At 41.5% G+C, this 13,148-nt stretch overlaps 1 protein-coding gene across 1 annotated transcript in view; it reads left to right on the forward strand.

Moving 5' to 3' along the window:
* LOC309549497 (CD109 antigen-like) overlaps positions 1-13,148 on the forward strand; it is a 356,480-nt gene that overhangs the window by 273,954 nt on the left and 69,378 nt on the right. Inside the window, exon 27 of the mRNA XM_082249831.1 lies at positions 11,704-11,869. Within this exon, the coding sequence (XP_082105957.1) occupies positions 11,704-11,869 (166 nt within the window). The remainder of the gene's footprint in view (positions 1-11,703; positions 11,870-13,148) is intronic.

Below are 13,148 nucleotides of genomic sequence, written 5' to 3' on the forward strand. Positions count from 1 at the left end.
GTCCCAATGATCAAACAGACTCTCCACATGTATAGTACTTATGAGTAATGAACCATATGAAAAGAAGGGAAAACGCCATAGCATAAAACCCAAAAGCAATTTAATGTATAAAAAAGGGGTTACACTCACATGTATAAACAGAAACAACGCCTAAACGATGAAAAGAGCAGGAGCCGCCGGCCGGATGGCTTACCGCCCGCACTTCCTGGTAGCAAAGGGTGATGTCAGCACACTGTGACCCAAGGCGTTTCGTCAGAGATGACGTTATCAAGAGTACGGGCGGCGTGCTGACGCCACCTATTTATAAGAATACAAAGCCAAGATACACCGCACCTGATGTGCAGAAACAGCAGAGGAAGCCATTTTTGTTGAGGGAACATAGCCCATCTCAAACTTAAAATCCGAACAGAGCGTAAGCCCGGTCCAGACCCCACCATCAACATTTATGTACAGTATTTAATTATTTTTGTTTTAATGTTGATGCTAATGTTAATGCTAATGTTAATGCTTGATCATTTTAATGTTGATTGTTTAATATGAAGCTAGCCTTGAGCATTGTCAAGGGGAGGATTTCAGCCTTATCGGTTTTCTTCCAGGAAGCAATCGCTTCCCATTCCTTGTTTTAGACCTTCGTTCGGGAAATGTTATGTTTGCTTCCGCCTGTGAAGCCACCATTGTGTCTTTGGGACTTGAATTTGGTATTGGCATTTTTGCATAAACAGCCTTTTGAGCCTCTGGGGCAAGTTCCCCTGGTTCTTTTGACCAGAAAACTGGTCTTTTTGATTACGATAACTTTGGCTAAAAGGGTATCGGAACTAGAAGCTTTTTCTTGTAAAGAGCCATTCTTGATATTTCATCAAGATAGGGTTATTCTACTTCCATAACCAGGCTTTTTGCCCACGCTGGGGTCCGCCTTTCATTTGAATCAGGACATTATACTACATTTTTCCAGATCCTCACTCAGAGGAGCAAAAGTTATTGCATTCTCTTAATGTAATATGTGCACTTAAGTTTTACTTACAGAAATCAGCTCAGATTCGTAAAACTGAGAGCTTGTTTGTGCTTCCAGAAGGGCCCAGAAAGGGGTTGGCAGCATCTAAGTCTATGATTTTTAATTGGATTCGCCAGGTTATTACCCAGGTGTATGGTTTAGAAGGGAAGGTTCCACCTTTTCCTGTAAAGGCACATTGTACCAGAAGAGTAGGTGCCTCTTGGGCAAATCGCCATCAAGCCTCTATGGCTCAGATCTGCAAGGCCGCGACCTGGTTGCCAGTGCATACATTCACTCATTTCTATTGAGTGAATAATTGGGACCCAGGAGGAATCTGCATTTGGCCGCAGTGTTCTGCAGGCAGCAGTGTAATCCATTTTGGCGTCAGATGGCGATATTTTTTGGTGTCCCCCCTCCCCTCAGATGCATTGCTTTGGGACATCCCATATGTTATCATTTATGGCTCTGTGTCCTGTGATGTACGAAAAGAAAAATATATATTTTTTAATACAGACTTACCTGTAAATCAATTTCTTGAAGTACATTTCGGGACACAGAGGTCCCTCCCTTTCTTCTATGGGGTCTTTATTGCTTGCTACAAAACTGAGGTACTTCCTGTGTGTTAGGGGCTATATAAGTGGCATCAATTCTGATTGGTTGCCAGTGTCCTTCACCTAAAGGTGGCTATATAGCCCATTTGTTATGATTTATGACTCTGTGTCCCGTGATATACTTCAAGAAATGGATTTTACAGGTAAGCCTGTATTAAAATAATAATTTTTTTGCATTTAGCTACATTGTAATTGTTTTTCGAGTTCATATCCACATTAGTGATGTCGCGAACCTAAAATTCGCCGTTCGCGAACGGCGAACGCGAACATCGGCAAATGTTCGCGAACCGGCGAACCGGGCGAACCGCCATAGACTTCAATAGGCAGGCGAATTTTAAAACACACAGGGACTCTTTCTGGCCACAATAGTGATGGAAAAGTTGTTTCAAGGGGACTAACACCTGGACTGTGGCATGCCGGAGAGGGATCACGCAAAAAAAAGTTCTTAAAAATTATAATTTTTTGATAGAGAGCCAATTATTGGAAAAATTAAAAAAAAATTAAAAATAAAAAATTTCTTTGGATTTAGCATCTGGGGGGTCTAAAAAGTGTACCTGTCAAGTTTCAGCTCTGTAGCATGTCCAGAACCCCTAAAAAACAGCATTTTTCTTATATTTTCAGGAATATGGCTTCTCTGCGGCTGGCTTTTTCTCTTGCAGGCATTTAGCGGGCATTTTTTTAGGCAGGCATGTCATTTTTTGTATTTAGTGTCTGGGGGGTCTAAAAAGTGTACCTGTCAAGTTTCAGCTCTGTAGCATGTCCAGAACCCCTAAAAAACAGCATTTTTCTTATATTTTCAGGAATATGGCTTCTCTGCGGCTGGCTTTTTTTCTTGCAGGCATTTAGCGGGCATTTTTTTAGGCAGGCATGTCATTTTTTGTATTCAGTGTCTGGGGGGTCTAAAAAGTGTACCTGTCAAGTTTCAGCTCTGTAGCATGTCCAGAACCCCTAAAAAACAGCATTTTTATTATATTTTCAGTAATACGGCTTCTCTGCGGCTAGCTTTTTCTCTTGCAGGCATTTATCGGGCATTTTTTTAGGCAGGCATGTCATTTTTTGTATTTAGTGTCTGGGGGGTCTAAAAAGTGTACCTGTCAAGTTTCAGCTCTGTAGCATGTCCAGAACCCCTAAAAAACAGCATTTTTCTTATATTTTCAGGAATACGGCTTCTCTGCGGCTGGCTTTTTCTCTTGCAGGCATTTAGCGGGCATTTTTTTAGGCAGGCATGTCATTTTTTGTATTTAGTGTCTGGGGGGTCTAAAAAGTGTACCTGTCAAGTTTCAGCTCTGTAGCATGTCCAGAACCCCTAAAAAACAGCATTTTTATTATATTTTCAGTAATACGGCTTCTCTGCGGCTGGCTTTTTCTCTTGCAGGCATTTATCGGGCATTTGTTTAGGCAGGCATGTCATTTTTTGTATTCAGTGTCTGGGGGGTCTAAAAAGTGTACCTGTCAAGTTTCAGCTCTGTAGCATGTCCAGAACCCCTAAAAAACAGCATTTTTATTATATTTTCAGTAATACGGCTTCTCTGCGGCTGGCTTTTTCTCTTGCAGGCATTTATCGGGCATTTTTTTAGGCAGGCATGTCATTTTTTGAATTTAGTGTCTGGGGGGTCTAAAAAGTGTACCTGTCAAGTTTCAGCTCTGTAGCATGTCCAGAACCCCTAAAAAACAGCATTTTTCTTATATTTTCAGGAATACGGCTTCTCTGCGGCTGGCTTTTCCTCTTGCAGGCATTTAGCGGGCATTTTTTTAGGCAGGCATGTCATTTTTTGTATTTAGTGTCTGGGGGGTCTAAAAAGTGTACCTGTCAAGTTTCAGCTCTGTAGCATGTCCAGAACCCCTAAAAAACAGCATTTTTCTTATATTTTCAGGAATACGGCTTCTCTGCGGCTGGCTTTTTCTCTTGCAGGCATTTAGCGGGCATTTTTTTTAGGCAGGCATGTCATTTTTTGTATTTAGTGTCTGGGGGGTCTAAAAAGTGTACCTGTCAAGTTTCAGCTCTGTAGCATGTCCAGAACCCCTAAAAAACAGCATTTTTCTTATATTTTCAGGAATATGGCTTCTCTGCGGCTGGCTTTTTTTCTTGCAGGCATTTAGCGGGCATTTTTTTAGGCAGGCATGTCATTTTTTGTATTTAGTGTCTGGGGGGTCTTAAAAGTGTACCTGTCAAGTTTCAGCTCTGTAGTATGTCCACAACCCAAAAAAAACAGCATTTTTCTTATGATTTTTAGTAGAAAACTAATGCAGTGTCTTTCCAGCTGTCTTTTTTTCTTTCTGGCAAGCTGAAATATGATATGCCAAGGCAAACATGCCTATCAGTTGAGCTATGACACAGACAACACTGCACACATGGGGAAATATGTAAAACAAAAAACAGGAAAAGGAAATTAGGTGACGGTCACAAAACATGATATTGTGATTGGCCAAATAAAAAGTCGCCTCGCGATGAGGTCGCGCCAAAGTCGCGCCAAAGTCGCACTGGAAGCGACGCTACTTTAGTGGTAGCGGCAGTGTAAACCAGCACTAAAACATCCAGTGTGTGAATACGATCAGGTATGATGTTTTATCGGTCAAGTAGTGTAAGGGTTACGCCCGTCGCCCGCTTCACAGTGACAGACCAAACTCTGACAGACCAAACTCCCCGTTTAACAGTCAGTCAGTCCATTTGCACAACCGCAAACTCCCCATTTGCACAAGGTTGGATACCAAGCTAGCCATGTCCCGTTCCTTGTCCTCACTGACATCATTGAAGGTCTCTTCCTCCACCCAGCCACATACAACACCAAGGGTCCCCGAAAGGTGAGAACAAGCCCCCTGGGACGCCTGCTGTGGCTGGTATTCCACCTCCTCAAAGCCACCTTCCTCCTCTGACTTCTCTTCTTCAGACTCCTCTCTCTGCGTTGCCACAGGTCCAGCAATTGACAACGACAAGGCTGCTTCTGGTGGTGATGAGGACCACAACTCTTCCTCTTCATGCTCATCTACAGCCTGATCCAGTACTCTTCGCAGGGCACGCTCCAGAAAAAACGCATATGGGATGAGGTCGATGATGTTGCCTTGGGTTTGACTGACCACCAGGGTTGTCATCTCCGCAAAAGGACGCATGAGCCTACAGCCATTGTTCATGAGCATTCAGTAACGCGGCCAAAAAATACCCAGCTCCGCAGAAAGAATGAAAGAAAATGAATGTTTTTTTTTATGAAAAATTATCCTGCGGATCGCTTTTGGTCTGTACACAATGAAGCAACGACCTTATCATCTGGGGTGTGCCAACACAATCCTAGAGGTGATCGCTTCATTGTGATACGCAAGCCCCTTCACCACGACAAGGTAACGATCACGAAGGGGAATTGACACATGTATGTGCCTTTTTTTTTGTTTTTTGTTTTTTTGCAGCCACAGTGTAGCACCAGAGGCCAGAAAAATTAGGCATGTACACATGCATGAAAAAGCAGGTATTGTTGCAGCCGCTGCTGTAGCAGCGGCCTGAAAAATTGAGGTTTTAAGGCAGAAAGTGCACTAAAACATTGCGGCTTGAACCGTAGTTGGTGGCGGAGACGTCACGTAAGTCATCCGGCATGCAGAGAATGATTATATACAGCAGCGTGTGGACCATTTTTAGGCCAAGGCATCTCAGTCATCACCAGGCCTTTTTTAGTCAAATGCATCCCCCACTGTCAGTCCCTTCGGGATCCATGCCTCATTCATCTTAATAAACGTGAGGTAATCAAGACTTTTTTGACCTAGGCGACTTCTCTTCTCAGTGACAATACCTCCTGCTGCGCTGAAGGTCCTTTCTGACAGCACACTTGAAGCGGGGCAGGCCAGAAGTTCAATGGCAAATTGGGATAGCTCAGGCCACAGGTCAAGCCTGCACACCCAGTAGTCAAGGGGTTCATCGCTCCTCAGAGTGTCGATATCTGCAGTTAAGGCAAGGTAGTCTGCTACCTGTCGGTCGAGTCGTTCTCTGAGGGTGGACCCCGAAGGGCTGTGGCGATGCATAGGACTAAAAAAGCTCCGCATGTCCTCCATCAACAAGACGTCTGTAAAGCGTCCTGTCCTTGCTGGCGTGGTTGTGGTGGTAGGAGGAGGATTACTTTCACCTCTTCCCCTGTTGGATTCCCGTTGTGCTGTGACATCACCCTTATACGCTGTGTAAAGCATAGTTTTTAACTTATTTTGTAGCTGCTGCATCCTTTGCGACTGCCGGTAATTGGGTAACATATCACAGACTTTCTGCTTATACCGGGGGTCTAGTAGCGTGGCCACCCAGTACAGGTCGTTCTCCTTCAGCCTTTTTTTCGAGGGTCTCTCAACAGGCATGAAAGACCCCATTTGCACAAGGTTGGATGCCGAGCTTCTCATGTCCAATTCCTCGTCCTCACTGATGTCATTGAAGGTGTGTTCTTCCCCCCAGCCACGTACAACACCACGGGTACCAGATAGGTGACAACGAGCACCCTGGGATGCCTGCTGTGGTTGGTGTTCCTCCTCCTCAAAGCCACATTCCTCCTCTGACTCCTCTTCCTCACACTCCTCTTCCAGTGTTGCCGCAGGTCCAGCAATCAATGGTAAGGCTGTTTCTGGTGGTGGTGATGGTGACCACAACTCTTCCTCTTCCTCTTCACGCTCATCTACGGCCTGATCCAGCACTCTTCGCAGGGCACGCTCCAGGAAAAAAACATATGGGATGATGTCGCTGATGGTGCCTTCAGTGCGACTCACTAGGTTTGTCACCTCCTCAAAAGGACGCATGAGCCTACAGGCATTGCGCATGAGCGTCCAGTAACGTGGCAAAAAAATACCCAGCTCCGCATATCAGTGGTGGGTGGGCAGTGGCACAGTACACTCTCTGTGGACCTGACAGCAGTCACTGGCACCCAGGCAACTGCAATTAAAAAATATATATATTTTTTTTTACTTTGCAAGCTGCTGTGCCACCTTATATATCAGTGGTGGGTGGGCACACAGTGGCACTGCAGTGGGCACAGTACACTCTGTGGACCTGACAGTAACTGGCAGCCCAGGCAACTGCAATAATAAAAAATATATATTTTTTTAAATTTATTGCAACAAGATGCTGTGCCACCGTATATATATCAGTGGTGGGCAGTGCACTGCAGTGGGTACAGTGCACTCTGTGGACCTGACACAGCACTCACTGCAATTATGACAGAGGAAAAAAAAAATATTTTTTAAAATGCAAGGTACTGTGCCTGTGCCACCCGAAATGAGTGTGGTGTGCACATAGTACAGTCTGTGGTAGGTCTGTGGCCTCTCACACACAGCGGGCAGGCAACTGCAGTGTACAATAGATATATATAGATATATATATAAAGAAAAAACTCTATTACCTTACCAGCCCTTAAAAGGGCTTTTGGGGACACTATATATATATATATATATATATATATATATATATATATATATGTATATATATAAATAAAAAAAAATCCTCAATTACCAGCCCTTAAAAGGGCTTTTGGGGACACTAGATAGATATATATATATAAGAAGAAACAACTCAATTACCAGGGCTTTTGGGGACGCTAGGTATATATATATATATATATATATATATATATATATATATATATAAAAAAAAAAAAACACAAATACCAGCCCTTAGAAGGGCTTTTTGGGGTGCTGATATTACAGCAGTAGTGGACCAAGAACACTGCAAGACCAGGAAAACTGACTAACTGTCCCTAGCTTAACAGCAGCAGCAGCAGCAGCAGCAGCAGCTCTCTCCCTACTCTCACTACACACACTGCTTCAGAATGATCTAAGATGGATGCTGCCCTTGCTTATTTATAGGAGGTGGGAGGGTGTGGGAGGGAGGTATGCTGATTGGCTGGAAATGTGTCTGCTGACTGTAAAGTTCAGGGTCAAAGTTTGCCTCAATGATGTCTTATGGGGGGCGGACCGAACATCGCATATGTTCGCCGGCAGCGGCGAACGCGAACATGCTAAGTTCGCCGGGAACTGTTCGCCGGCGAACAGTTCTATACATCTCTAATCCACATAAATAAACCACTGGTTAATATGATTGCAATTTGAAGATGGGTAACAACAATTGCTTTATCATCACACAATTTATATATTTTAGGTGCATGTATAATTTTACAGATTGCTATAGCTAATATATACTTTATAGGGGGTTTTCTACTGCAAATGATCAACCAAGTTTTGTAGTTGGTCATACCAGCCTTGCCGCTTCACTCCCAATGTATCTTCAAAAGTGTACAGGGTAACAGGGAAACAGGGAAAGGGAGGAAAGGGGGGGGGGAGGGAAAAAGAGGAACCAAAATTGACAGCAAATCCTGGAAATGGGGATTTGAATGTGCCCAAAATATCCAACAAAATCATTTAAAAAATACACATTTTATTTATAATACAATAAAATAAAAATGACAATCAATGTTAACATATCAGAATAAATTCATACAATGCATCAAAACCGCTGAGCTTCCTCAGGATCCAATTGTGTATACATACAGAAAAGCCCTTAGCATAATTTTCTCAACCAATGTCATGGGAAGGTAACCAAATCCTGGATTTTAGAATGGGATTGGCTGTATAATATGGAGATACAAAAAAGAAAAAAGCCTCCACAGAAAGAGGAACCAAACTGTCTATTCCAAACAAGGGGTGTGATATAAAGGTAAAGACACCCCAGACAGCATCCCCTAATTCAAATTATACAGGGATCAACAAGCCAGATCCATCATGCAAGAGTACCCATAAGCAAGGCATTCAACAATAGAATAAATTGGTCTAGCGTCCGTACAAAGAGAGCGTATGTATCTTCCTATTGGTTAAGAAGCAAGCTTATCATCCAAAAGTAATGCACATCTAGTGTGAAAGGGAAGGACTAGTGTTTTTGACCAGGAAGCTTGTCCAGTTTTCTGCAGTATAGAGCAACCTGAGTTTCAGAATGCTATACAACAAATTCACTACTGTATCAAGGCTTATTGATGTGTCAAGAGTTGTATATGGTTTTTCATTTTTTATATTAATAAAAGTACATGAATGTGTGGATACATTTGTCTATTCCCTTTAACTCTTTCACTGCCAGGCTCGTACGCCATACAGACCTACAGTACTGCTTCCAGCTGGCCAGGTCCGTACGGACCTACATTCCTCCTCTCCTATAAGCTCATGGTCACTTCAGTGACCATAAACTTATACCAGAAATGTTCAGCAGATGCTGCTAAACAAACTGATACCCCCCCGCTTTACTGTGCCGTGTAATCTGCCGCTCCACCTGCCTTTTCTGTCATTTAAGTTGCCCTTCTACACCCCTCTAACTCTCCCCCTACCTGCCACTTCACTCCCCCAATCTGATCTCCCCCCAGTACCGACCCCCCCCCTCACAAACCTGATCCCCTTGCATCTGCCCTGTAGCTGTCAGCTTCCCTCCTCTGCCCTCCTGTCGGGTTTCTGTGCTGCAGGGCAGCCACAGAAGGATATTTTTTTGTTTTTAATACTCCCTGGCTTTCCGACCCCCCCCCCCCGTTAGTGCCCCCCACCTTCCTGATGTCCAGGCCCCGTTCGTGAAGCTTCCAGCAGCCGCTAACTAATCTGTCAACATGTTAGGATAGACATGCATCTAAATCTTTAAATCTTCCTTGCCTCTGAAGCCCGATCCACTTTCAGATTGTGCTCCAGTGGCTACCGATAGGCGGTGAGGAGTGAGAAAGCAATGCAATGCCTCCTCACCGCTTGTTTTAACTTCATTTTACCAACAAATGCACTGCAGCTGCATGCATAGCATGAGGTTTCAGGTCATTTGTGGCATTTCCCCATTGATATAAATATGTAGTGTTTGGCGGATAGCATCACTACAAGTTGGGTCAACTTTGCAATGGGTGCGAAGCATCACAGCATTAGCACCAAGCAACAGGCAGTGGAAAGCCTATTTCAGCTCAAGGAGGGGCGTTTGGCAGGCGGAAAAAATGTAGCTCAACTGCTTATTGTTTCCAGCTGCTAAACACCACATGCCATGATGCTTCGCTCCCAGGTCAAAGTTGACCCAACTTGTAGAGTTGCCATCTGCTGAACACTACAAATTTATGTCAATGGGGAAATGCCACAAACACACCGCAATCTTGTGCAATGAATTTGTTGGTAAAATGGGGTTAAAACAGGCAGTGCGGAGGCATCACTTTGCTTCCTCACTGCCTGTCAGTAGCCACTGGAACACGAACGGAATGCGGATTATCCTTCAGAGGCAATCAGTACCACCTTCTTTTTATTCTACAGGTCACGTGCTTTCATAAAAATAATGGTTTGGGGGGTCTTTTGCAAACTCTGAATGCTGTAAGTGAAAAATGAAAACCTCCAGATTTTTAGTAAAATTTTTACATACGTTCTATTATCACCATTTTCGCAAAAAGGGGCAATTTAAAATTGACAATTATTGGGTATTTATTAACTTAATACAGGTTAAGCTTTTATATTTAGTAGGAATTTAGCAGGAATTTCGAATAATTTGCTGTGTTGGTATCTGCTAGTAATGATTTTAGTGCATTTTCTAGTAAAAATATAGTTTTATAAACATTTGCGCAAATATTGCGAGGCTTTGAAAATTAGTAGCACCTTTTTTATATTCTACTGGTCATGTGCTTTAATAAAATTAATCATTTTTTTTTTGGGGGGGGGGTCTATTACAAACTCTGAAAGCTGTAAGTGAAAAATGAAAACCTATAGATTTTTAGAGAAATCTGGATATTTACATTTTTGCGTACGTTTGATTTTCACCATTTTGCAAAATTTTAAATCTACAAATATTTGTTTATTAATAACTCAATTCAGGTTGAGCTTTTATATTTAGCAGGAATTTTGTAAAAGTTGCAATGTTTTTATTTGCTAATAATAATTTGAATGTATTTTTAGCGAAAATATTTTTCTGATAAACGTTTGCGCAAATAAAGTGGAGCCTTAAAAAAAATCAGTGGCACCTTCTTTTTATTCTACTGGTCATGTACTTTCAGAAAATAAATGGTTTGGGGGGGTCTTTTTACAAACTCTGAAAGCTGTAAGGAAAAAATAAAAATGCAATGGGAAAATTGCAAAAATGGTCTGGCCAGCTGAGTTTCAAAGTGAATCGCAAGGCCTGGCAGGGAAAGGGTTCATGGGGAACCAAAATTCCATATAAACTGACTGTGTAATATCATACCAAGAACTGAGTTTAACCACTTGCCGACCGCCCCACGCGATCTTCACAGAAACTGACAGGAATGTCGCCTGCCTATGTAAACAAAGCAGACAGCTTTTGTCAGATAGGCTAAGCTGAAACCCCAATCTCTCTGTGCCTGTCACAGAGCCCCCCCCCCCCCAGTCAGTCCCAGTATTAACCCCTTCCCTGCCAGTGTCATTTATACTGTAACAGTGCATATATTTTAGCACTGATTACTGTAATAATGTCACTGGTCCATAAAAAGTGTCACTCAGTGTCAGATTTTGTCCGCTGCAATGTCGCAGTCCCGCTAAAAATAGCTGATTGCCGCCATTACTAATAAAAACAAAAAATAAATATAAAGTCCAAAAATCTATCCGTAGTTTGTAAACGCAATAACTTTTGCGCAAACCAATTAAGATACACTTTTTGGGATTTTTTTAAAAAAAAAATATGTAGCAGAATACAAATTGGCCTAAACTAAAAAAAGAAAAAACCAGGAATTGATTTTTAATTTTTTTTTCATTGGGAATGTTTTATAGCAGAAAGTAAAAAATATTGTGTTGTTTTCAAAATTGTAGCTCTTTTTTTGTTTATAGCGCAAAATTGAAAAACCGCAGAGGTGATCAAATAACACCAAAAGAAAGCTCTATATGTGGGGAAAAAGGGACATCAATTGTATTTGAGTACAGCGTCGCACGACTGCGCAATTGTTAAAATTAAGCAGTGCTGAATCGCAAAAAATGGCCTGGTCATTAAGGGGGTAAAACCTTCTGGAGCTGAAGTGGTTAAAAACTACCATTGTAAAAACACAAAATATGAAATGTCTTTGTATAAATAAAATCTTTGTATGCTTTTCCAGAGAAATGTGACTTCATTTGTATTGTTTGATAGAAAACAACTGTTTTTCTCCTCAGAATTCTGCTCAAATGATAGCTGCTACAAATTACATGGAGTCTCAACTGAATGAAGTCATTTCTGATAACTACACCCTAAGTCTTGTGACATATGTATTATCACTGTTTGGAAGGAACAAAGCTAAAGAAGGACTAGACATTCTTAACAATCGAGCAGAGAATGAAGGTAACCCCACTGCTGCATTGCCAGTGCTGGTCAAGAATTTATGTTGCCTTGTACTGGTAATTATTCTAACTAAGTAGCATCAGTAAAACTGTTCTGACCACCTGTGAACTGATACTGTTATAGCAATAATTACAAAAATAATTTTAGGACAATTTGAATGTATAAAATTTTGGTAAAACAACATGGGCCAAATATCAGAGGTTAATGTATACAGTAGATGCCAAGTAGAATTTACATTTCCTACTGTACATACTTAAATCAAGGTTTTGGGTTTTCTCCATAAGTTACATTCTATAATGTTGAAGTGAAAGGATATGTACACTCAGATTTTTTTTGTGCCAGCTTTGAGAATTGGTCAGTGGAATTAGCAATGCTTTGCCATCTGGCTATAAACCTGATTGACATTCTGCTGATACTTTTTCCAGTATGGTCCTACTGGGCTTTTGAAACTTGCTGAGCAGTGATACTAAACTGTTGAGAGGAAAGAGGGGTTGCCATAAGCAAACCTTTCTCCTCCAGTGTTCTATGCTAAGATTACATTCTAATTTGATATTTTACTTTATTTATAGTTACATTTATACATTTTATGAGAACATTTTGTTTATAGTCCAAGAAACTGAGAATCTGCATAGCTTGTGATTCTAAAACTTGGAATTTGGCAAAAAAAAAAAAAAATGCATCCCCTCTGTTATTTTCATCACATGGGGGGATATTTTCCTGGAAGATTCAGACGTACATACTGTGTATGCAACATGTATCCTTGCAGGACCATAACTTCTGGTCACAGTGGAAGCTGGTATATGGGATACCCTATTCCTACAGTACTGAATATCTCTGGCAGTGCCAAAAAGCTTACAGTATGCAATATTTAAAGAAATTCATAGCTGCAGTGATGAAAACTGATGGTTTCTGGCAAGTTTGACAATATTAAAGTAAAGGGTGTTAGTCTTTAAATCCTGTACTATTTTTTATCACAAATAAATACATACATTTAGCTTATCTTAACATTAAGTTATCTATATAGTTAATATCATCAAGTGCAAAACATTAAAAGACTTGGTAAATCAGATATCTCTCTAAAAAGCTATGCCATTTCTAACTAGATTTCTGACACCAGTTGACAGCCTTTTCAAAACAATACAGTCCCTTCTTGCACTTTTTTTTTTCATTCATTTTTGGTCTATTACCTTGCCTCCTGAAACAGTGCCCAGGACCACGAATACCTTTCTCATATACAGCGGTTTCCCTCAAACAGAACAATATCCCCAAACCCTACTTC

This window comes from Pelophylax lessonae, assembly GCF_965119305.1.
Source record: "Pelophylax lessonae genome assembly, chromosome: 3".
In the NCBI taxonomy this organism is placed as follows: Eukaryota; Metazoa; Chordata; class Amphibia; order Anura; family Ranidae; genus Pelophylax; species Pelophylax lessonae.